Here is a 23939-nt window from a genome sequence, read left to right as displayed (position 1 = left end):
TCCTGTCCACTGAGTAAGCCACTCACATACGGCATATCCGGCCAATTGCGTTTTACAAACTTTGCTTCATGTCGAAAATATGTGAGGTGGTGAAGTTAGTTAGAACATGCTGTATAGTTGGAGTGAGAGTTCGACACATTTTTGTTGGATGTTCTGCGGCAAACTTGAGTTAAATGTCGTTTCCAGCACTTAGCTGATGATACGACAGTTCTTATTCCACCCTGTCTAATGTCTACTGCAAAAGACATCTCAAGCATATGTCATAACATAGCATCTTAAAGATGGACAGGTCTAGAATACAGTTTTTCTAGGGGCAGCAACGTACCTAGAGTGGATTTACCATGTTACTAACACAGCCACTACGCTATCAGTGATAGTACCGGGTGATCAAAAAGTCAGTATAAATTTGAACACTTAATAAACCACGGAATAATGTAGATAGAGAGGTAAAAATTGACACACATGTTTGGAATGACATGGGGTTTTATTAGAACAAAAAAAAGAAACACTCCATATTGCTAGACGCGTGAAAGATCTCTTGCGCGCGTCGTTTGGTGATGATCGTGTGCTCAGCCGCCACTATCATCATGCTTGGCCTCCCAGGTCCCCAGACCTCAGTCCGTGCGATTATTGCCTTTGGGGTTACCTGAAGTCGCAAGTGTATCGTGATCGACCGACATCTCTATGGATGCTGAAAGACAACATCCGAAACCAATGCCTCACCATAACTCCGGACATGCTTTACAGTGCTGTTCACAACATTATTCCTCGACTACAGCTATTTTTGAGGAATGATGGTGGACTTATTCAGCATTTCCTGTAAAGATCATCATCTTTGCTTTGTCTTACTTTGTTATGCTAAATATTGCTATTCTGTCAGATGAAGCGCCATCTGTCGGAAACTTTTTAAACGTTTGTATTTTTTTGGTTCTAATAAAAGTCCATGTCATTCCAAGCATGTGTATCAATTTGTACGTCTCTATCTACATTATTCCGTGATTTATTCACTTTTCAAATTTATACTGACTTTTTGATCACCCGGTAAATACAATGTTGTCATTACGTGTCAAAAACGACAGTTAGCTACCGCCGAGGCTGCAGCTGCGTGTCCTGATCGAACCTGGTAGTGCAGGTAGACGCTGTTTGACAGCTTCTGGTACCGGCGCCGCGTCCGCTGATTCTCTTCTCCGCTGCCGAACCGCCTCCTGATGTCCTCCATCTGTCGCACCGTCTGCCGCAGAGTTGCTCCTTGTGCCACGAACAGCGCAGCCTGTAAGCAGGCAACATGCCATTACCCCTGATTACAAGAAATAGCAGCCGAGTTCAGTCACTTGTGAAGATCGCCGTGCCTAAGGCCGGTAGATTTAGTGCCGAGTCTGGAGCAGAAAGTGACATTGACACCAGACTGTCTCTGGTCACCGGATGTTGTTAACTGTTGAGCACCGGAACTTGGCTTCAGACGTTAATCTTCACGAAGGTTGGGTCAAAGAGCGTGACACGGTGGGTGGGAGGAGGAGATTTGTGTTTAACGTCCCGTCGACAACGAGGTCATTAGAGACGGAGCAAAGGGAAGGAAGGGGTAGAAAATCGGCCATGCCCTTTCATAGGAACCGTCCCAGAACTTCCCAGAAGCGATTTAGGGAAATCACGAAAAACCTAAATATGGATGGCCGGACGCGGGTTTGAATCGCCGTCCTCCCACATGCGAGTCCAGTATGCTAACCAATGTGCCACCTAACTCGGTACAGTGGGCAGAACGGGCAAGACAGATTGAGAAACGCCTACAGAGTCTGGCTCTGATTTGTAAATGGCTGGCTAATAGAGACTTTCTCAACCTGCCACCAAATAAAGTAATTAGTGGTAATCTATCCAACTAGTAAGTGGAGGGCGGTCGTCATTCGTCATAGAAACGCTAGGAATGAGTTCGGAACTTTGGAGAACTGGGGGGATGGGGATGGAGGGGAGGGAGTGGGGTTGAAATGAACTTTGACGATGTGAATCAAGTGGGCTGGGGTGTTGGGGGCAAGGAGAATGTAGGTGGTATCCGGGGGCAGAAGTAGTACCAACGGCGGCCATCGATAATGACGTCTTCATAGGACGGGAGAATCACCATCAAAAGTGCCGGACGTTCTTACTTCATCAGAAATACTGCAAAGCCATTTAAGATTTAACCCAGAGCACTGGCGTATTCACAGTAACTGGACACTACTACCTCTCCTCCTACAACCGCCTATAGTGATTGGGTTGAAGAACTTCTAGCAAACACAACGCAGCATCTCATTCTTAACCGACAAAAATCATTAGGCGTAAAAGTTTGGGTGTACTGAAGGAATTTTACGGTACCATTACTCTTCACAGACAACGTAGTGTCGTAATTTCCATCAGGCTTTTGGAGAATGATGCTGTTATAGGCAGAGTAGCCGCAACGACAGAAAATTTTAGCAGGAAGATCTGGAAGCTTGATGCAACGATAAGCTGCTGATCCCCAACATAAACAAATGTAAAGTACTGTACATACATGATGACCCATTATTGAATAATTACACGATTACTGAAGAATCACTGGAAGCAGCAATATGCGTGCGAATCAGTTTAAAGTATAACAATCACATAAAACTAATCATAGGGAAGGCAGATGCCAAACTGAGATTCATTGGTAGAATTCTCAGAAAATGCAGTCCACTAACGAAGGATGTAGATTACAAGGTCCTCATTCCACCAATTCTTGAATGTCGCTGATCAGTCTGGGATCCGCACCAAACAGAACTGATAGAGGAAATAGTAGTTGCCTTGACCGCAGAGGCTTGTTTCATTCGACTGAAAAAGCCAACTGAAGGAAAAAACTATCGATTGCCTATTCGACCGTAAAAACCAGTATGTTATCGCATCACTGCCTGTGGTGCACGAAATTCCCTCTGCCACACACTGTAAGTAGTCTTGTGGACTATAGGTGTAGTTGTAGATAGCCAAATAGTGGTGAGGCCAATATCAATTAAGAAACGCGTACAGAAGTTCACGGTCTAGTGCAAGGTGTGACACCTGTAACACGATTGAATGTTATTGCTGTGCTTGTAAATAGGCGAAAAGGTCCGAAAACGTTTGACTACTCAATCGTCACTGGTATCAGTGAAAGTCTCCAAGTATTTTAAACTATCCGACCGTCGCGGCTTTAGACGGAGGGACCATATAAACGTAAAGTTGGAGCAGGCAGATGCCAGAATAGATTTGTTAGAAGAATTCTAAGTAAATATAGCTCAAGCATAATAGAGGCCGCTTGCCCAACGTCGTTCGATCAATTCTTGAATATTCTTTCGTGGTCTGGGAAAGTCACCAGATTGGATTAACGTCAGATACAGAAAGCAGTCAAAAAAACTGCACAACTCGTCATGGGTTTATTTGGACAGCGCAAGAACGAAGTGCAGTTGGAACACGTTAGTGTAAAAGTCGTTGTGCGACGCAGAGAGCGTTCTAACACGAGTCAAGAAAAATATAACTCCTTAGAATATACACCACGTGTACTGACCACTATGCTAAAATAAGAGAAATTCTGGCTCATACAGAAAGATGCAAAAAGTCTTTCTTCTCGCGTACCATCCCCGAATAGGACAGGAAGGGTGTTGGAGGAAGGCACGTTCTATTGGAATGCACCCCATGCCACTTATCGTACGGTGGCTTACGGAGTCCAGACGTAGATGAAGACGTAGATTGTTGCCGGACACCTTGACGAAAGTACTTATCACTAGCTTCCCAGCCATCGATTTCCCTAGGCGATCTTACCATCATAACAAATAAGTCTAATTTTGGTGCTCTCCAGTCAACGTTACACTCAAACAAGGAACTCGTTGTGTCTGTAACATTCTTTTCGTATAGTATTTAAGCTATTTATATTATATTCTCCGAAAGAGTGTTTCACAATTAGTATACTATTTACAAAAATATATTTGGGAATAGTCTTACGTTCCTCTGTCAGTCAATTTTAATCTGTCTAAATAGAATCTGGAAAGACTCAAGAACAAATAGAAAAATCTATGATTTACATGATTCATACAGGTACTGTAAAATGTGATTACTAATTGGTTTTTGTTAAAGATTCTCTTTTTTGATCACTTAAAACATTTACACTAACAGTTTACAGTTTAGTTCTCTTGAAGATACAAAAATTGTTCATTCATGTCCTTGTATTGTTTCCTCGGCTGCCTCTTCATTACATGGGGATTTGTTGTCTGCCTGCACATCTCATAACCATAGTCCCCACTGTTATTGGTTATTTACCTTGCTCTTTATTTGCAACCCTTACATCTTTCCCACTTCAGACTCACGTTTAAATGTGTCTCACTTAAACGGGATGCGAGAATTTTGTTGATGTGTGTGTTTCCTTGTTTCGGGCACCTTAGGCCTAAGATAAGCTGACAAAATAGTTACTAAATTAAACGCTCGTTCTACTTCCGGAATATGTCTTTTATTTGTTTTTATCTTGGTACTACATTGTTTAGTATAGATATACGTCTACTTTAAGTTATGTTCCAAAGTGCTGTATGCTTGAGCCTTTGTTTCTGACAAAGATTCATCATGTCTCAGTTGCAAAAAGATAAGCAGATATCTTTTGACTGACTCGTTCTTTTTTATACCAATGATCAGCCAGACAGTTTTCTTCGCTATACGAAGTTAGGTTAATCATAGTTTAAAACGTGACAAAAACAGTAATTTAGAGGTGTCCTATGCTCTCTCCCTCTCTACCTCTCTCTGTATGTCGGTATGTAGGTGTATGTATGTGATTGTGTGTGTGTGTGTGTGTGAGTGTCTGTGTGTGTGTGTGTGTGTGTGTGTGTGTATGTGTATGTGTGTGCGTGTCTGATGCAGGAAGTAAATGAAATTTTACTTGATTCATAGATGAGCTGTTTTAGAAACTCCAACAAAATTATAAAATAGGCTTAACTTCGAGACCACCGGTAACATTTTAACTAAATGGAAAAAGTCATCTTGTCGCTCTCAAAAATGAGGAGTGGCTTGTAAGGGTTACCTTGAAGAGAAATCCGATGCAGATAGAAGTGGCCAGGCTGCAGAGTGTGATCCGCTCAAGCTCTTCCGGAGGGTCCACGTACAGCTTGAGAGCCACACAGGCGGGCAGAAAAGCGAGGGTGGCAATAACGAAGCCGGCGAGCAGTCCGTTGAGGTGGCGTGCGACCCGGCCTTGTGGCCGCCACAGACCCATCAGACGGCGCAGAGTGGCTCCAGGGACCACCAGCGGGTCGCTGTCCGCCGAGGGGGGCTCCATTCTGGTTCCTGCTGTGGGAGGCCCAGACGTCAAGTACAAAGAATGTCTCCGCAGTGGCAGCGGTGGAGAGATTATATGCAATAAGCAATTTTACAACAGTTTGTAAAGTCTCTTCTTCTTTATCAACAGGATTGTTAGGCTTCAAAGAGACATATTGAGCACAGTCAGGGCATGATCCATTTACGGATCGTCCACGACTCTTTACTTATGTAGTTATTTACTTGTTTATCAGGTTCTGGAGACCATGCTACAGGGTCGCGAAGCGTGTCGGTACATATACTGATTGACAATTGCCAAATAACAACTGTTACTGCTAAGAAACACCTGCTAATTGATAGATAAAAACTCATAGCTGCTACGGAACAACCGACCAAGGATAGTAAAAGGAAATGTTGAACGCGTGATGCATTAACTGCAGCGGAGCCTGTGCATGAAGGCTGTATGTGCAGTACCGTGCTTGTCGAAGGTTGATGTGGAACCGATTACTGCGACATTCCATCTGGTGTGATAACATGCCTATAAGGCATCATTTCAGTGCTTAGTAACCTGGACGACCAGTTCGACGGGTCGAAGCCGGTCGAGGTCACACTTCTGCGGCCATAGTAATGAGTGCGTCCAAACGTATCATCTCGCGAAGATGGAAATGCTAAGCGAAACCACACCGGTGGTCGTAGACCGACCGCCATACCGCAAGAGGATCGATACACATCCATAACGGGAGAAGAAACAGACATCTCACTCCTAGGCAGATCGCTGCAGACCCTGAAACCTGTACCAGTACAAGTGTCGCTTCCAGAACCATTTCGCGACGATTGAATCAGGCTGGTATGTACACTTGGTGGTCTGTTAAATGGATGCCAGTTCAATTATGATATCATGAAGAAAGAGTTCATTGGTGAAGGGAGAATGTTGCTTTGGGACAACAACAGTGGTCCAGAGTAGTGTTCTCCGATGAATTCCGCTCCACTGTGACAGGTAATTCTGGCTACCAGTTAGTGTGGAGAAAGAGGGGGTTCACGTTATACATCACAGAATGTTTCTGAACGTCATCCGTGTAACTTGGTAGCTATGGTGTGGGCAGGTATTTTGCACAACCGCCGAACACAACTGCATACCTTTGCGCAAGGCGCCAAAAAGATGGTTCAAGTGGCTCTGAGCACTATGGGACTTAACTTCTGAGTTAGAAATACTTAAACCTAACTAACCTAAGGACATCACACACATCCATGCCCGAGGCAGGATTCGAAACTGCGACCGTAGCGGTCGCGCGGTTCCAGACTGTAGCGCCTAGGACCGCTCGGCCACCCCGACCGGCGATTATTCTGGATCACGTCCGTCTGTTTAGGGGTGCGGCAGGTCCTGACTTCATATTTATGTATGACAATACCTTTCCCATACAGGCCGCTCAGGTATGGCACACACGGGAAAGTAAAGGTACTGAACGTGTGACTCTCCCCGTACAGTTCTAGTACCGAAAATCGCCTTGAGAGACGAGTGGCGCAATATCACCCAAGGACCCCTCAACAATGTCGTATGTGGAGTCCGCAGCTCGTAGTCGTGCGGTAGCGCTCTCGCTTCCCACGCCCGGGTTCCCGGGTTCGATTCCCGGCGGGGTCAGGGATTTTCTCTGCCTCGTGATCACTGGGTGTTGTGTGATATCCTTAGGTTACTTAGGTTTAAGTAGTTCTGAGTTCTAGGGGACTGATGACCATAGATGTTAAGTGCCATAGCGCTCAGAGCCATTTGAACCATTTCGTATGTGGGAAATGTACCATAGCGCCCAAGGAGGGCGTATTCCTTACTGAGATTCCGATATTATTTATGTCTGTTATCCTGCTTCCCCGTGTGGTGAAATTTGTACCATTTCTCATTATAAATATACCATTCCACCTCTTTTACGTATGTACTGCCCAACATGTCGATCATGAAAGCCTGTGACGATTCTTGTCCAACAACATCGCTGTTTCGTAACAGCTGTCAAGCAGTCTAGTTTAAAGAGCACTGATTTTTATCTTGGATTTGAGCATATCACTCAGTTTTTGAGTCCTGCTGAAAGTATACAGAAACCGAAAAATTGGTGAACTGTGCTCACATTTCTGTACAATGTGTTATTTCTGTACAAAGTCTTATTCAAGTGCACAGTCTTTTTTCGTCTGGTGTTCACATTTTGAATGTTTATTCTCACTGAATCAATATTATCAACAACAAATCCCTCGATGGAGTGTATGTAAAGGTCGACGAAGGTAGACACCTGAAAAACGACGTACGCGAAGTTCGTGAACTTATACCGGAGATCAGTCTGACCGCTCGTGTCTGGACTGAGAATATTCTTGGTGTGTGCCAAGAAATGTCGCAGAATATAATACCGTACGAGGTAATAGGGTGATCATAAGCAAAGTGAACAAGCCTTCCTGATTCATTATCAGAAACATTGGAGATCGGCATCATTGAGAAGGTATCAGCATTATCTTTCTGCGCTTGATGTTGAAAGTGAAACTTCTATGAAAGCCTTCCAGTTAGCCTCAATCCTAAGAATTTATGAAGATAGATTATACTCACTGCTTCAGCAGCTACACACAGTAAAATTTATATTTAACAAGAGTTCAGTTTCAGAAAATGTTTCCATTGCTTTTGATTACAATTAGGTTTTAATTCCTTCTCTGACAGCTACTTATTGATGCTGCTAATTGCACTATTAATTACATCATTTACAGTACCTTCCACATCTTTCACAATATTCCCGGCGGGGTCAGGGATTTTCTCTGCCTCGTGATGACTGGGTGTTGTGTGATGTCCTTAGTTAGGTTTAAGTAGTTCTAAGTTCTAGGGGACTGATGGCCATAGATGTTAAGTCCCATAGTGCTCAGAGCCAGCCATCTTTCACAATAAAATCTATGTCGTCCACAAAGTGAACCATTTTTGTGTCATATATACTACTGGCCATTAAAATTGCTATACCAAGAAGAAATTCAGATGATAAACGGGTATTCACAGGACGAATATATTATACTAGAACTGGCATGTGATTACATTTTCACGCAGTTTGGGTGCATAAATCCTGAGAAATCAGTCCCCAGGACAACCACCTCTGGCCGTAATAACGGCCTTGTTACGCCTGAGCATTGAGTCAAACAGAGCTCGGATGGCGTGTACACGTACAGCTGCCCATGCAGCTTCAACACGATTCCACAATTCATCAAGAGTAGTGACTGGCGTACTGTGACGAGACAGTTACTCGGCCACCATCGACCAGACATTTCAATTGGTGAGAGATCTGGAGAATGTGCTGGCCAGGGCAGCAGTCGAACATTTTCTGTATCCAGAAAGGCCCGTACAGGACCTGCAACATGCGGTCGTGCATTATCCTGCTGAAATGTAAGGTTTCGCAAGGATCGAATGAAGGGTAGAGCCACGGGTCGTAACACATCTGAAATGTAACGTCCACTGTCCACTGTCCACTGTCAATGCGAACAAGAGGTGACCGAGATGTGTAACCAATGGCACCCCATACCATCACGCCAGGTGATACGCCAGTATGGTGATGACGAATACACGCTTCGAATGTGCGTTCACCGAGATGTCGCCAAACACGGATGCGGTCATCATGATGCTGTAAACAGAACCTGGATTCATCCGAAAAAATGACGTTTTGCCATTCGTGCACGCAGGTTCGTTGTTGAGTACAACATCGCAGGCGCTCCTGTCTGTGATGCAGTGTCATGGGTAGCTGCAGCCATGGTCTCCGAGCTGATAGTCCATGCTGCTGCAAACGTCGTCGAACTGTTCGTGCAGATGGTTGTTGTCTTGCAAACGTCACCGTCTGTTGACTCAGGGATCGAGACGTGGCTGCACGATCCGTTTCAGTCATGCGGATACGATGTCTGTCATGTCGACTGCTAGTGATACGAGGCCGTTGGGATCCAGCACGGCGTTCCGTATTACCCTCCTGAACCCACCGATTCCATATTCTGCTAACAGTCATTGGATCTCGACCAACGCGAGCAGCAACGTCGCGATACGATAAACCGCAATCGCGATAGGCTACAATCCAATGTTTATCAAAGTCGGAAACGTGATGGTACGCATTTCTCCTCCTTACACGAGGCATCGCAATAACGTTTCACCAGGCAACGCCGGTCAACTGCTGTTTGTATATGAGAAATCGGTTGGAAGCTTTCGTCATGTCAGCACGTTGTAGGTTTCGCCACCTGTGCCAACCCTGTGTGAATGCTCTGAAAAGCTAATCATTTGCATATCACAGCATCTTCTTCCTGTCGGTTAAATTTCGCTTCTGTAGCACGTCATCTTCGTGTTGTAGCAATTTCAATGGTTAATGGCCAGTGATATATATATATATATATATATATATATATATATATATATATATATATATATATATATATACAGGGTGAGTCACCTAACATTAACGCTGGATATATTTCGTAAACCACATCAAATACTGACGAATCGATTCCACAGACCCAACGTGAGGAGTGGGGCTAGTGTAATTGGTTAATACAAACCATAAAAAATATGCACGGAAGTATGTTTTTTAACACAAACCTACGTTTTTTTAAATGGAACCCCGTTAGTTTTGCTAGCACATCTGAATATATAAACAAATACGTAATCAGTGCCGTTTGTTGCATTCTAAAATGTTAATTACATCCGGAGATATTGTAACCTAAAATAGACGCTTGAGTACCACTCCTCCGCTGTTCGATCGTGTGTATCGGAGAGCACCGAATTACGTAGGGATCCAAAAGGAACGGTGATGGACCTTAGGTACAGAAGAGACTGGAACAGCACATTACGTCCACATGCTAACACCTTTTTATTGGTCTTTTTCACTGACGCACATGTACATTACCATGAGCGGTGAGGTACACGTACACACGTGGTTTCCGTTTTCAGTTACGGAGTGGAATAGAGTGTGTCCCGACTTGTCAGGCCAATAGATGTTCAATGTGGTGGCCATTCTTTTGCTGCACACAATTGCAATCTCTGGCGTAATGAATGTCGTACACGCCGCAGTACATCTGGTGTAATGTCGCCGCAGGCTGCCACAATACGTTGTTTCATATCCTCTGGGGTTGTAAGCACATCACGGTACACATTCTCCTTTAACATACCCCACAGAAAGAAGTCCAGAGGTGTAAGATCAGGAGAACTGGCTGGCCAATTTATGCGTCCTCCACGTCCTATGAAACGCCCGTCGAACATCCTGTCAAGGGTCAGCCTAGTGTTAATTGCGGAATGTGCAGGTGCACCATCATGCTGATACCACATACGTCGACGCGTTTCCAGTGGGACATTTTCGATAAATGTTGGCAGATCATTCTGTAGAAGCGCAATGTATGTTACAGCTGTTACAACACGCAACTAGCTGGCCGGAGTGGCCGTGCGGTTCTAGGCGCTACAGTCTGGAGCCGAGCGACCGCTACTGTCGCAGGTTCGAATCCTGCCTCGGGCATGGATATGTGTGATGTCCTTAGGTTAGTTAGGTTTAATTAGTTCTAAGTTCTAGGCAACTGATGACCTCAGAAGACAGTCGCATAGTGCTCAGAGCCATTTGAACCATTTTTGAACACGCAACTGGACGTCTGAGGTTTCAAGCGTCAACTTTAGGTTACAATATCTCCGGATGTAATTAACATTTTACAATGCAACAAACGGCACAGATTACGTATTTGTTTGTATGTTCAGATGTGCTAACATAACTAACGGGGTTCCATTTAAAAAAACGTAGGTTTGTGTTAAAAAACATACTTCCGTGCATTTTTTTATGGTTTGTATTAACCAATTACACTAGCCCAACTCCTCACGTTGGGTCTGTGGAATCGATTCGTCAGTATTTGATGTGGTTTACGAAATATATCCAGCGGTAATGTTAGGTTACTCACCCTATATATATATATATATATATATATATATATATATATATATATATATATATATATATATATATATATATATATATATCGAGAAAAGCAGTCGTCACGGAACAGGAACCCGTGGAGCTTCTCACTTCACTTGACCTCGTTCGTATTGGAATCTCTTCCTTGCCTGTTGATACTGGAGAACAAACTCTAGCTCCCTATTGTACAGATATGAAGTGAAGCAATGATGGCCCTTTCCCCAAATAGCAGAACGTTTTAACTTATACAATATGCATGGCGAATGTGTACTCCACGAACCTCTGTTGAAAATATGATTGCTCATGCAGAGAAAACTGGTCTCTAGAACACACACTTTTCGACTGTCACATCCCAGACCATGGAAGACAGTACGAGACAGCATCGATTGAATGGAACTAAATACTAGTCCAGATTATATATTAGGAATATAGTACGAAAAGTAGAGAAGGAAACGATGATACAGAGAAAACAAGACTCGTAACTCCACTTGAATTCAGTGTAGGCACTTCAAGTGAGTATTCCGCTGGTATAGAAAAAGGGAACAGATTTTGGAAAGAACGACCAATAATGATAAAAAGGTTACATTCTCTTGTCGACCACACTAATAGCAAAAGCTGTCGTGCCAACAAAAATATAGACTCGTGTGTACAACTTAAGGACTAAAGTAACTTTCGCATGATGTTTCACTACTAAATAACTTCCCTTGATGGAATTTGGACCATACACAGAAACAACTGTTACAGTATAGTGCAGTGCTGGAAGAAATACGCAATGAGACGGACAGAAATGGCGTTTTTATTCAAAGACAATAATTGCTATGAGGCCACAGCGCTTTATGATGGTCCCCTGGACATTACAAAAGGCGGGAAACTGTTCTTAATGGTGTGTGTGACCACAACAGTCTGCAGTCAACACTCTGTAACGCGTTCCATGCTGGTCGCAAGGTTGTCAAGCAGTTCTCGTGATAGGCTGTTCCATTCTTCCACAGGCGTGGTTCACAGCTTATGGCTGGTCGTTACAACCTCATCATTTCATGGTTATTAAGCCACCAATAACCATTCTTATATGAGAGACAGAGGAAGAAGCAATTAAAGACTTTAAATAAACTTGACGAAAACACTTAAATCTAACAATAACGTTTGCGGACGTGCTGCGTTACGATTCTCCCCAACACATCCCACCCGTGGTGGACGGTATTTAAGTTAGGGGAAACAGCAGGCTAATCTGTTCCCCAAATATCATCTCGTTCCAAGAGCTTCTCCACCTGCGCTGTGCCATACGGTCGCACACTGCCATCCATGAAAATGGCATCACCGCCAGATGCACACCTCAAAATGTGCACGTGGTGAAGGAGTACACTGTCACAATAACGCTGACGGCGAGCGTATCGCGTTCTGGGATTGGAGAGACGCACTGCAACACGTCCAAATTCACAAACGGACATCCAGAAGTTGTCAACCGCACTGGTGAAAGAATGGAAAACTCTATCACAAAATCTCATTACCAACTTTGTGACCAGCGTGGCGGCACGTTGAAGAGTGCACATTGACGCCCGTGGCGATTACACAACCAATTACGAACCATAGCCCGCCGTTTGTAACGTCCAGGGGACCATCTTAAAATGCGGTGGCTTCATTGTAATTATTGACTTTGAATAAAAGTGACATTTTTGGTCGTATAACTGCGCATTTCTTCCACTTTTTTCTGTTCTGTGCCGTAGTAGTTGTTCATCGAGCTACGTTATTTGACAGTGACACGCCGTGTGAAAGTTACTTTGGTCTCCAAGTTTTGCACATCGCCGTGCATAGACTACTCAGGCAACTGTAGTATATCAAACGCACGCACAGGAATCCTTGAAGACAAGGAATACTACACTTACAATATACAGGGTGAGTAACTAACTATTGCCACCAAGAAGAACTCCGAAAGTATGACAGGAGCTGAAACGTTTGTGGGACAAAAGTTGCGTGGGACAACGGTGACCATAATATGACGTTGGTTTTTTGTCGCTGCAGAGATATGAAATTCAACTTTGATTTTTAAATGGGATACTATAGTTTGGTACTTATTTTCTGATACCGGTTATCGAAGCGAATCCAATGATGTGCAACAGTAAGGTCTTTGTAGGTCAACGAAGGTCACAAATGTGGTATGAACGTCCATTTACAGAAGGTGTTCGAGGTGATTACCATTGGTATCAATGCAGTGCTGCAATCTTCTTATCAGGGATTGGGTGGTATTCCTTATCATATCGGCATTTATCGAAGCACATGCTCTGATAATTCTCTCTCGCATATCATAAGGTGTAGTTGGAACGTCTTTATAAACAATGTCTTTTACGAATCCCCACAAGAAAAAATCCAGAGGCGTTACGTCTGGCGAACGAGCCGGCCGCGACTCATCTCCTCCAGGTCCAATTCAACGATCTGGGTATTGCCTCTTTAACTTATTTCTAGCCATCAGCGAAAAATGTGCCGAACACCCATCGTGTTGATACCAAATTCTGTTACTTGTCCCTAATGGTATTTCTTCCAATAACAGTATCTTGCAGGAATGTGGTTGTACTTCCTACCATTAAAATTTCCTTCGATGAAATTCTTGAACTATGATTCTGGCCTCCAGAATCCCACACCATACATTTACCGACAACGGTTTTTGGTGTGCCACTTGCCGCAGCCAGCATGGATTTTCAGTTGCCCAACAGTGCATGTTATCCAAATTAACATTTCCATGGTTCGTGAATGTAGCCTCGTCAGCAAATAACATCAAATTAATAAATGTGCCGTCGCTCTAAATCTGAAGTTGAGCCCTTCGGCAGAATTCAATGTGACGCATACGATCCGTGCCAGTTAGTCTTGGTGGAAATTGATATGGTAAGGATAATATTTATGGCGATGCAGAACACGAACAACACTACTCTGTCTCATGTAAGATTCCCTTGCTATTTGGCGCGAACTAACACAAGGATCTCACTGTATACGAAGGAAAATTAAAAATAAAATTCATGTCTGGGTGTTGTAGATATAAATAATGTGTAAAACGTGTGCACAACAATAATTAGCTTAAGATCGTGCTCGATGAATGTATACGAAAAGGACACGTAAACCCGTGGTAACCTAGAAGCGTGTCTCTGCTCGAAACAGGGACTCCATTAGTTGTGAGATTCTGTAGCCGCCCTGCATGAGGCGTTACGTGTGTATCGTCTATACGTAACACATGCCGTCCAGGGATACAGAGCTTGACGTTCCTGCGTCGGTGGCTGGACGCTCTACAAGACTTTCCTTTCACTCTTCTTTATTTTTCTTCTCAGATATATCACCACTGTTCATAAACCACGGCAAACAGAACTATAAAATCACAATTATAGAATGAACTATGATTCTATATATTCTTTTTGATGTGATTTCTGTACTGTTCTACAGTGCAGGCAACACATGAAGTAGTTTGTCGTAGTAAATAACCCATAAACATGTAGTGCAACAAGATCTTGTTGGCCAATCAAACAGTGTGGTTTCATAATTGTAGCAGATATATTGATCTTGCGCCTTGCTAATACACGGTGGTCCATTGATCGTGACCAGGCCAAACAAGCGTCAAACGAAAAAACTACAAAGAACGAAACTTGTCTAGCTTGAAGGGGGAAACCAGATGGCGCTATGGTTTTCCCGCTAGATGGCGCTACCATAGGTCAAACGGATGTCAACTGCGTTTTTTAAAATAGGAGCCCTATTTTTTATTACATATTCGTGTAGTACGTAAAGAAATATGAATGTTTTAGTTGGACCACTTTTTTCGCTTTGTGATAGATGGCGCTGTAGTAGTCACAAACATATGGCTCACAATTTTAGACGAACAGTTGGTAACAGGTAGGTTTTTTCTTTTAAATTAAAATACAGAAAGTAGGTACGTTTGAGCATTTTATTTCGGTTGTTCCAACGTGATACATGTACCTTTGTGAACTTATCATTTCTGAGAACGAATGGTGTTAAGTGTGATTACCTGTAAATACCACATTAATGCAATAATTGCTCGAAATGATGTCCGTCAACCTCAATGCATTTGGCAATACGTGTAACGACATTCCTCTCAACAGTGAGTAGTTCTCCTTCCGCAATGTTCGCACATGCATTGACAATGCGCTGACGCATGTTGTCATGCGTTGTCGGTAGATCACGATAGCAAATATCTTTCAACTTTCCCCACAGAAAGAAATCCGGGAAGTCAGAACTGGTGAACGTGCGGGCCTTGGTATGGTGCTTCGACGACCAATCCACCTGTCATGAAATATGCCATTCAATTCCGCTTCAACCGCTTTCGAGATATGTGGCGGACACCCATCATGTTGGAAGTACATCGCCATTCTGTCATGCAGTGAAACACCTTGTAGTGACATTGGTAGAATATTACGTAGGAAATCAGCATACATTGCTCCATTTAGATTACCATCGATAAAATGGGGGCCAATTATGCTTCCTTCCATAATGCCGCACCATACATTAACCTGTCAAAGTCGCTGATGTTCCACTTGTCGCAGCCATCGTGGATTTTCCGTTGTCCAATAGTGCGTATTATGCCTGTTTACGTTACCGCTGCTGGTGAATGACGCTTCGTCGCTAAATAGAACGCGCGCAAAAAATTTGTCATCGTCCCGTAAATTCTCTTGTGCCCAGTGACAGAACTGTACACGACGTTCAAAGTCGTCGTCATGCAATTCCTGGTGCATAGAATATGGTACGGGTGCAATCGATGCTGATGTAGCATTCTCAACACCGACGTTTTTGAGATTCCCGATTCTCACGCAATTTGTCTGCTACTGATGTGCGAATTAGCCGCGACAGCAGCTAAAACACCTACTTGGGCATCATCATTTGTTGTAGGTCGTGGTTGACGCTTCACATGTGGCTGAACACTTCCTGTTTCCTTAAAGTAACTAGCCGGCGAACGGCCCGGACACTTGGATGATGTCGTCCAGGTTACCGAGCAGCATCCGTAGCACACGTCCATTGGGCATTTTGATCACACTAGCCATACATCAACACGATATCGACCTTTTCCGCAATTGGTAAACGGTCCATTTTAACACGGGTAACGTATCACGAAACAAATACCGTCCGCACTGGCGGAATTTTACGTGATATCACGTACTTATACCTTTGTAACTACTACAGTGCCATCTGTCACAAATCGAAAGAAGTGGTCCAACTAAAACATTCATATTTCTTTACATACTACAGAAATGTGTAATAAAATGGGGGTTCCTATTTTTAAAAAAACGCAGTTGATGTCCGTTTGACCTATGGCAGCGCCATCCAGCGGGCCAACCATAGCGCCATCTGGATTCCCCCTTCAAGCTATACGAGTTTCGTTCTTTGTAGTTTTTTCGTTTTATGCTTGTTTCGTGAGATATTTGACCCGGTCACTATTAGTGGACCACCCTGTATACGCTGTCTGTACTCTCGTTTCCATTTGCTGTAGTGGGCCTGTAGAAAGTAATCTGAAGAAGTGAAAGAGGAGAAAATAGTACTGAAGTATGATCAAAATCATTAACAAAAAAGGTACTCCTCAGTGCGACAACATTTGCGGAATTATAAATGGTAAAATGCTAATGGTATGCTTTGTAAAACAGTTATCGGGTAAATTCTATGCTTCAGAGATAACAGAATTACCGTAAGACAGAAAGTCATGAATGAGGACGTAAAGCCTACTTAAAATAAAAGGTACTGTCTGGTAAATTTATGAGGGTGACTAATCTTAGAAATTTAAGTCATTTTATCCTGATCGCAAACGCCTTCACAGTTTACACATACCTTTCCGGCAATCAAAGTACTTCTATTGTTTCAAAGTTATTTGCTAGTGTTAAATGGAAAATGATACATTCTTGCAAGCATAGGATAATACGCTAGTGTGACTGCAGGGTTTTGAAAGGCGTTCTTGGTAAATTAACTTTTGTTGTTTCCAAAAAGTTTTAAAATCGACTTAGATACCTTTGTTTACATGAGATATTAAGTACCTGCATGGTTCCAAGAGACCCTAAGTCATATTCGAATTGAATCACACGCTATATGTCTGTATTTGCTTATTTTCAATATAGCTAACACCACAAAACGGACATTCTTGAGATATAGGGAGCAAACATTTTTGGAAGTTCTCAGTGCAGAGAACTACGAGTACATGACCTTAATGAAGTCTCCTTGCACTCGCCTAAACATGTGCTCTGGCAAACTTTGAAACATCCCTAGATGGTGTCATGCTTTTTCAGGATTCCAGTATAGTAAAACCAGAGACAATCATTCTCATAAATGCATAATAATTGTGCAGTGTGCCGGCCGGAGTGGCCGAGCGGTTCTAGGCGCTACAGTCTGGAACCGCGCGACCGCTACGGTCGCTGGTTCGAATCCTGCCTCGGGCATGGATGTGTGTGATGTCCTTAGGTTAGTTAGGTTTAATTAGTTCCAAGTTCTAAGCGACTGATGACCTCAGAAGTTAAGTCGCATAGTGCTCAGAGCCATTTTGAACCATTTTGCCGATGCATATTGTAGTTTTGATTTATGGCACTAATGTTTGTTGTAAAAGACCTCAGAGAAAGCTACTTCTTGTGTTTTTGCTTCAGTGATGTACTGAAGATGTATACTTATTAAATGAACTCTTAATAAACAAACATACTCTTTCTCGAAGGTTCAGGACTAACAAGGTACCGACTCGTGTGTTTGGTGGACTGGTGATGCACAGAAATGAGAACTCCAAGATATCGTAAACTGTATTCCTGAGTACCAAAAGGGACCAAATACAACAGAGACATCATCTACGGGTTCAGCCGAATGCGTGGATAAGCCATACAATTATTATGTGCATCCTTAATAAGTTATATTTCTGGCATTAAAAGCAGAATACGTTTCTATACATGTATTATACACACTACATCGTTTTGGATGCATATAGCATGAGATATATTTCTTGGTAGTGATTCTTAAGTAAGTGCTGTAGAATGTTGCAAACTACAGTCCGGAAAATTTGACGAATTAACTCCCACGACAAGTTTTTCAGGAGATCGAAAAATAATGAAAAACCTTCCTCTTCTTTTAGAAAAGGATAATATTACGAGTCAGGCTGTACGTGTTACAAAGTTTCTTGCAAAAAAGTTAAGTACTAAAAACACATAATTTGCACAGGCATATGCGAGCGCTACCAATGACTGTTAACACCAGTTTCTTTAATTACATTCGTTGGCTGCTTAAGCAATAACAGTTCCATTGATTAACGATGAGTGGTTGTACGCGTACCAATCTACAAAACAGGGCTATAATTTACAAACAACCCTGTATTAGCGACTATACGCGTCCCCAAAAGCCGTGCATTACGGAAAATGTACATAATGAGATGAACATCAGTCTACATCTACGTCCACACTCGTACTCTGAAAATCACACTTAAATGCCTGGAAGTGGTTTCATCGAACCACCTTCATAATAATTCTCTACTATTCCAATCACGAACAGCGCGAAGAAAACAAACCAACACCTATTTCTTTCCGTGCGATCTCTCATTTCCCTTATTTTATAATGATGATCGTTTCTCTCTGTGTAAATGGGCATCAACAAAACATATTCGCATTCGGAAGAGAAAGTTTGTGATTGAAATTTTGTGAGAAGATTCTGCTGCAACGAAAAACGCCTTTGCTTTAGTGATGTCCATCCCAAATCCTCTATCATGTCAGTGACACTTTCTTCCCCATCTCCCGATAATAGAAAACGTGCTGCTCTTCTTTCAACTTTCTGAATATACTCGGTTAATCCTATCTGGTAAGGATCCCAGAGCGCGCAGCAGTACTCCAAAAGAGGATGAACAAGTGTAGGCAGGCAGTCTCTTTAATAGATGAAAGTAAATCTCAAGGAACAAATAATTTTTGTTTCCTGCTATGCAAATACGTTTGTGTGTGTGCTTCCGCAAATAAGAGGTCTCATTGTAGACGAATTTTTCTGGGTACTTTGTGATGGCTCGTGTTCGTTACTCATGGCCAGGCTCGCCCTCACCGCCGCTTCCCCCTGTCAAGTCTTACCACATCCCTGAGCTTTAATGTTATTTGTAAATGTTCAAATTGCAGTTAACGTTAATTTCGAATGTATAATTTTATTCACATTTCTTGTAGTAAAATTAATAGAATTAACAGACTGGTTAAAGAATTTTTGAAAATTAGACTGTTGAACGAAATGGAAAACTAAACATTTCAGTAATTTCATGAAGACTTCATTTCAATATTTTGACATCTTGTGTTGTCATAATCTGTTTTTAAACTTGATGGAACAATTCGTAACTACATTTTTTAGAATTGTGCTAGTGTAAATATAAATTGCTCATTATCCAATTTAAATTGTTTTAAACATTACTTCCAATGCAACGATCCATTTCGTACAACTAGGGAAAGCCGTTTTGAGGATTCCCGTAGCATAGACCAGTAAGAGCCGAACGAAGACGAATACGTACCCGAAAACTTTTCCGACCAACGGCTGCACTCATTGTATTCCCGGAAACTGCCAGTAAGAACCAATTCGCATCGGGAATGGGAAGCCTGTTCGTTACTGTGATAATCAAATACTCGATATAGGTTCTCGAGACCAACAAGATCAGGCTGGAAAAAGAGATATTATGTATTCGCAAATTTCACTTAGTTGCGAAAATCGCAAGTACTCACTTAAATCGACCGGAAGAATTATAACATCCTTTAAACATTGCAACTGCACTTTTAAGCAAAGTAATGGGCTACAAAATCTATTATAAGATCCATACACAAAACAGCGAAACAAGCATATGAGGCTTTCTAGTAAGTTGCGTTATTGAATTATAATATGTCAGCAATAATATGTCTATATTCGCAGAATTCTTGCACCAATCAGAAATTAATATTCTCTCGTGTACTTGTTGCGAGTCGAATTGTACTGACAGGAAATATGGAACACGTACAAACATAAACAGCACCGATAGTTACAGGTTTTGTTTGGTCCTTGATTAATACCACGAAAATGATGTAAACCTAAATAGGGAAAGGTTAAATAAATTCCAATACCCTATAGCTAGTATTTCAAGACTGAAAATATGCTGCTACTTCTTACTCCCCGACACCACAGCAACTTCGAAAATAAGCTTAATTTATCAACAATAAACAGAGAAGTGTACACAAGTCTTTACTCCTGCTCTTTATCTGTTGGAAGAATACGAAAGTAAAGTTAGACTATGGCAAAATTCAAAGAACAATCAATGAAGAACGTTGCCGAATTTTTAGTGTATGGCAAAATTGAAAAAACAATGAAGAACGTTGCCGAATTTTGTTAAGTGTAGAGATCTGAACCTTTATTGGTCCCAAGAAGCAAATAATAGTTACAGACATTTGCCATCCCTTTTAACACGAGTACTGGTTTCCTCTTTATGTATGAAAATTTAGTTTATAGCACCAAACATTACTTTTGTCGGTGGCTGATTCGGTGAGGTATGGCTGGTTAGGCCTCAGATATCTCTGCAATGGACATAGAAACTGACATTTGATCTCAGAAATGTAAGTGTAGCTACAACATTGAAAGACACCAACGTTACTCGTGTACCTTACTAAAGCTAAATCCGCAACGACGATCGGCGCAGTTTACGCTACACCTCCCAGGGACCTGTTCGGTTCGGTTCGGTCAGAAAGCGGCGACTCTGAGGCGCCCAGACTCGTGACGTACCTCTGCTGTTCGGTGGGCACCCTTCTGCTTCTGCGTCGGCTGGCTCCGGTCCTGACACGCCGCCGCTATAGAGAGACTGTCCGCCCCTTCCGTTATTTAAGGTGTTGTTCCCAGTCACGTGGACCGCAGGTGATTCAAAGAAACGACCGGTACACTTTTAGAGCAAAGGCAAATGTTTCATTTGAGGCTGACAAATATACCCTCAGCTTTCCCGCAGCTGTATCGCTTGCTGGAAAATTTCCGAGACAAATCAATTATTCATACTAGTACAGCACCTGCAAACAGAACTCTAGTATCGCCATCATTTCTCTTTCCCGCTTTCGGAGCAATATTCACCTAATAATACGCTGTTGTCCGATGGAGAACACATTAGGCATTTCAGACGCAGGCCGATATTAGTTTTGTGAGGTGGCCTGTTATTGTCGTTGATAGGCCACTTAGCCAGAGAGGTCTTCGGTAACGAACAAGAATAAGGCCGTCCGTAAAAAACTCAGCAGCCAACACAACGCCTTCACCGTACATGCGACGTTTACTTGTCTTCGGGAAGAACAAATCCGACGTGTGCCAGTGTCCAAGCTGTACGTTCATTAACATTTAATTTGCTCTTTTCAGTGTCCACAAAACCAAGAGCTGTAGAGCGGCAAAAATACTTCAAATAAAATTGGATTTCATATAAAAAGGACAAATGATATGTCGACCATAGGGCACGGTGCAAAATAAAATCTCTCGATGGTGCGTGAGATTCCCCATTTTATGACGCGGTAGAAGAACTTCGCCCGCCACAAAGTAGCTTTGAATGTATGATTGTTAATAACAATGTAAAATATTTGGCTCCCGTCATTTCATAAATTATATGGTTCGTAATGGATCAGGTTAATGAGGAGTCCATTTTAAAACAGCTTCACAGTTCACGTCAAGTATATATTTTAAAAAAAAACCTTTTTCACACATCCACACTTTTGCAGTCACGTTATAGAATTATAAAAAGAAAACATAAGTCTGCAGGAAGAATCGGGCTAGAAGGTTCCCAGAAACCTGCGAGGAAAAGTACTCAATGATTAGAAACGTAGTAATGAGCTGCAACGGTGCATAGTGGGGCCCACATACCACGTCCTCTCCGCAATCCTAGAGGTCTGTCGAACCTCTACGTGTGTCATTACGAGACGCCAGAAATTGATCTGTTTGTCGCTGGCAATTTGTTTCTTCCAAGATTTTCGGTAGCGTTCCCTTTCTTGTGGAATTGGTTACGCAAGTTTCTCACACTAATGGAGATTCTACATCTCAGCGACCGCAAACTTAATGGAGAAGAACTCTAATGTTTACAACGTTCACCTACATCTGTAGCACCATTCTGTAGTTCACACTTAAGTGCTTGCCAGATTGTACATAGAATAAATTTCAGACTGTTTGTCCACAGTTCTCTCTCGAATAACACGTGAAAAAAATGAACACCCAAATCTTTCTGTAGAAGCTCTCATTTCGCCTCATGTAGACGGGTGTCAATGTAATGTTTTCGCAGTCGAAGGAGAACGTTGGTGACTGAAATTCTGTGAAATATTTCGCGGCAAAGAAAAACGCGTTTGTTTTAATGATTCGTACTCCATCTTGCGTATCATACACGTGACACTCTCTCCTGCCTATTTCGCGTTAACATAAAACGCCGGTGTCCTCCTTGAATTGTACCAGGTGAGTGTCCAATACCGCACTGCATAACTCGAGCAGCGTGTATTGCAATCTTTATTTTTTCTTCTGTGCACATCAAAGAACGTTTCAAACTTTCACGACACCCCTAAATGTGATTTTTTTACTAGGTGCCAAAAGGCAAACACATACTCATGAAGTACATACATTACGGTTTTTTAATTGTTGTACGACTGCAAGATGCAAATTTTATAAATTTATTGCTGTCAAAAATGATTTCACGATAAACTTTTTATGTTCCAGTTATTTTATCAGCGGAAGATTAGTAGGCATTAAAAATCTCGCGACACACTGACATGGAGACACTGCTAAGAGAGAACGGACAAGCGTAGCGTTGATAGTCTCTTTAGTGTGTGTGTGCTGCATCTCCTAGATGTTCTGCCAATGAACTGCCGTCTTTGGTTCGCCTTTCCCACGACGTTATCTATACGATAGTTTCAGCTTACGTTCTTCGTATTTGTTATCCCTTGGGATTTAGTTGAACAGACAGCTGTTAGATTTTTGTGATTTGCCGAATAACCGAAGTTTAACGGATTCCATTTCAAACACATCTGGATGAAGTTTCACTTCTAATTATTTAAGGTCAACTTCCACTTTTCACACAGTATAGATGTATTTTGCAATTGGATTAGGTCTCCTGAAGGTTTTATTAGAAGATAAATAACGCCATCATTTGCAAACGATCTAAAAGGAATGCTTCGGTTGTCTCCTATTAGACTTCACTGGAAACGTCATATATTGTTTCCGTTTTACTCTATGCCTTTTCGTCAATTACTACGAACTGTCACCTTTCTCACAACTTAGAACATATTCCACAGACACGCAATTTGATTAGAAGCCGCTTGTGAGGATAGGCATCAAAAACCTTCTGGAAATCTGGAAATAAGGAAACAATTTGAGATCTCTTGTCGGAAGCACTCATTACGTCATGAGAATAAGAAGCTATTTTGTTGTACAAGAACGACATTTTATGAATCCATGTTACGTGTCGAAAGAATGTTTTCCTTGAGGTAATTCATAAGGTTCTAACGCCGGCCGCTGTGACCGAGCGGTTCTAGGCGCTTCAGTTCGGAGCCGCGCTACTGCTATGGTCGCAGGTTCGAATCCTGTCTGGGGCATGGATGTGTGTGATGTCTTAAGGTTGGTTAGGTTTAAGTAGTTCTAAGTCTAGGGGACTGATGACCTCAGATGTTAAGTCCCATAGTGCTTAGAGTCTTTTTTTTTTTTTTTTTTTTTTTGCCTTACGGCCTTTCTTAAAAACGCGAGTGACCCGCGATTTTTTTCCAGTCGTTAGGTACCCCTTTCGTTGCTCAAGTGATCTACGATAAATTA

The 23939-nt window shown here is 42.3% G+C and overlaps 1 protein-coding gene across 1 annotated transcript; it reads right to left on the bottom strand.

The window, feature by feature from the left end:
* Positions 1-1066: 1066 nt before the first annotated feature.
* LOC126413004 (uncharacterized) lies at positions 1067-20954 on the bottom strand. The gene is made up of 3 exons (XM_050082932.1): positions 20907-20954; positions 5021-5286; positions 1067-1270 (listed from the first exon to the last, which is right to left on the bottom strand). The coding sequence occupies exons 2-3, from the start codon at positions 5273-5275 to the stop codon at positions 1067-1069; spliced, it is 459 nt and encodes a 152-aa protein (XP_049938889.1). The 5' UTR covers positions 5276-5286; positions 20907-20954.
* Positions 20955-23939: the final 2985 nt, after the last annotated feature.

Source organism: Schistocerca serialis, chromosome 1 (assembly GCF_023864345.2).
Source record: "Schistocerca serialis cubense isolate TAMUIC-IGC-003099 chromosome 1, iqSchSeri2.2, whole genome shotgun sequence".
Classification (NCBI taxonomy): Eukaryota; Metazoa; Arthropoda; class Insecta; order Orthoptera; family Acrididae; genus Schistocerca; species Schistocerca serialis.
The sequence above is the reverse complement of the archived record's forward strand: the minus strand, read 5'-3'. Positions and strand labels throughout refer to the sequence as shown.

Excerpts from the sequence above, each read along its gene's own strand:
- LOC126413004 (XM_050082932.1), bottom strand. The coding sequence starts at position 5,275 with ATGGAGCCCCCCTCGGCGGACAGCGACCCGCTGGTGGTCCCTGGAGCC. Across the intron at positions 1,271-5,020 it reads GCATCGGATTTCTCTTCAAG|GCTGCGCTGTTCGTGGCACA; the intron begins GTAACCCTTACA and ends GCCTGCTTACAG.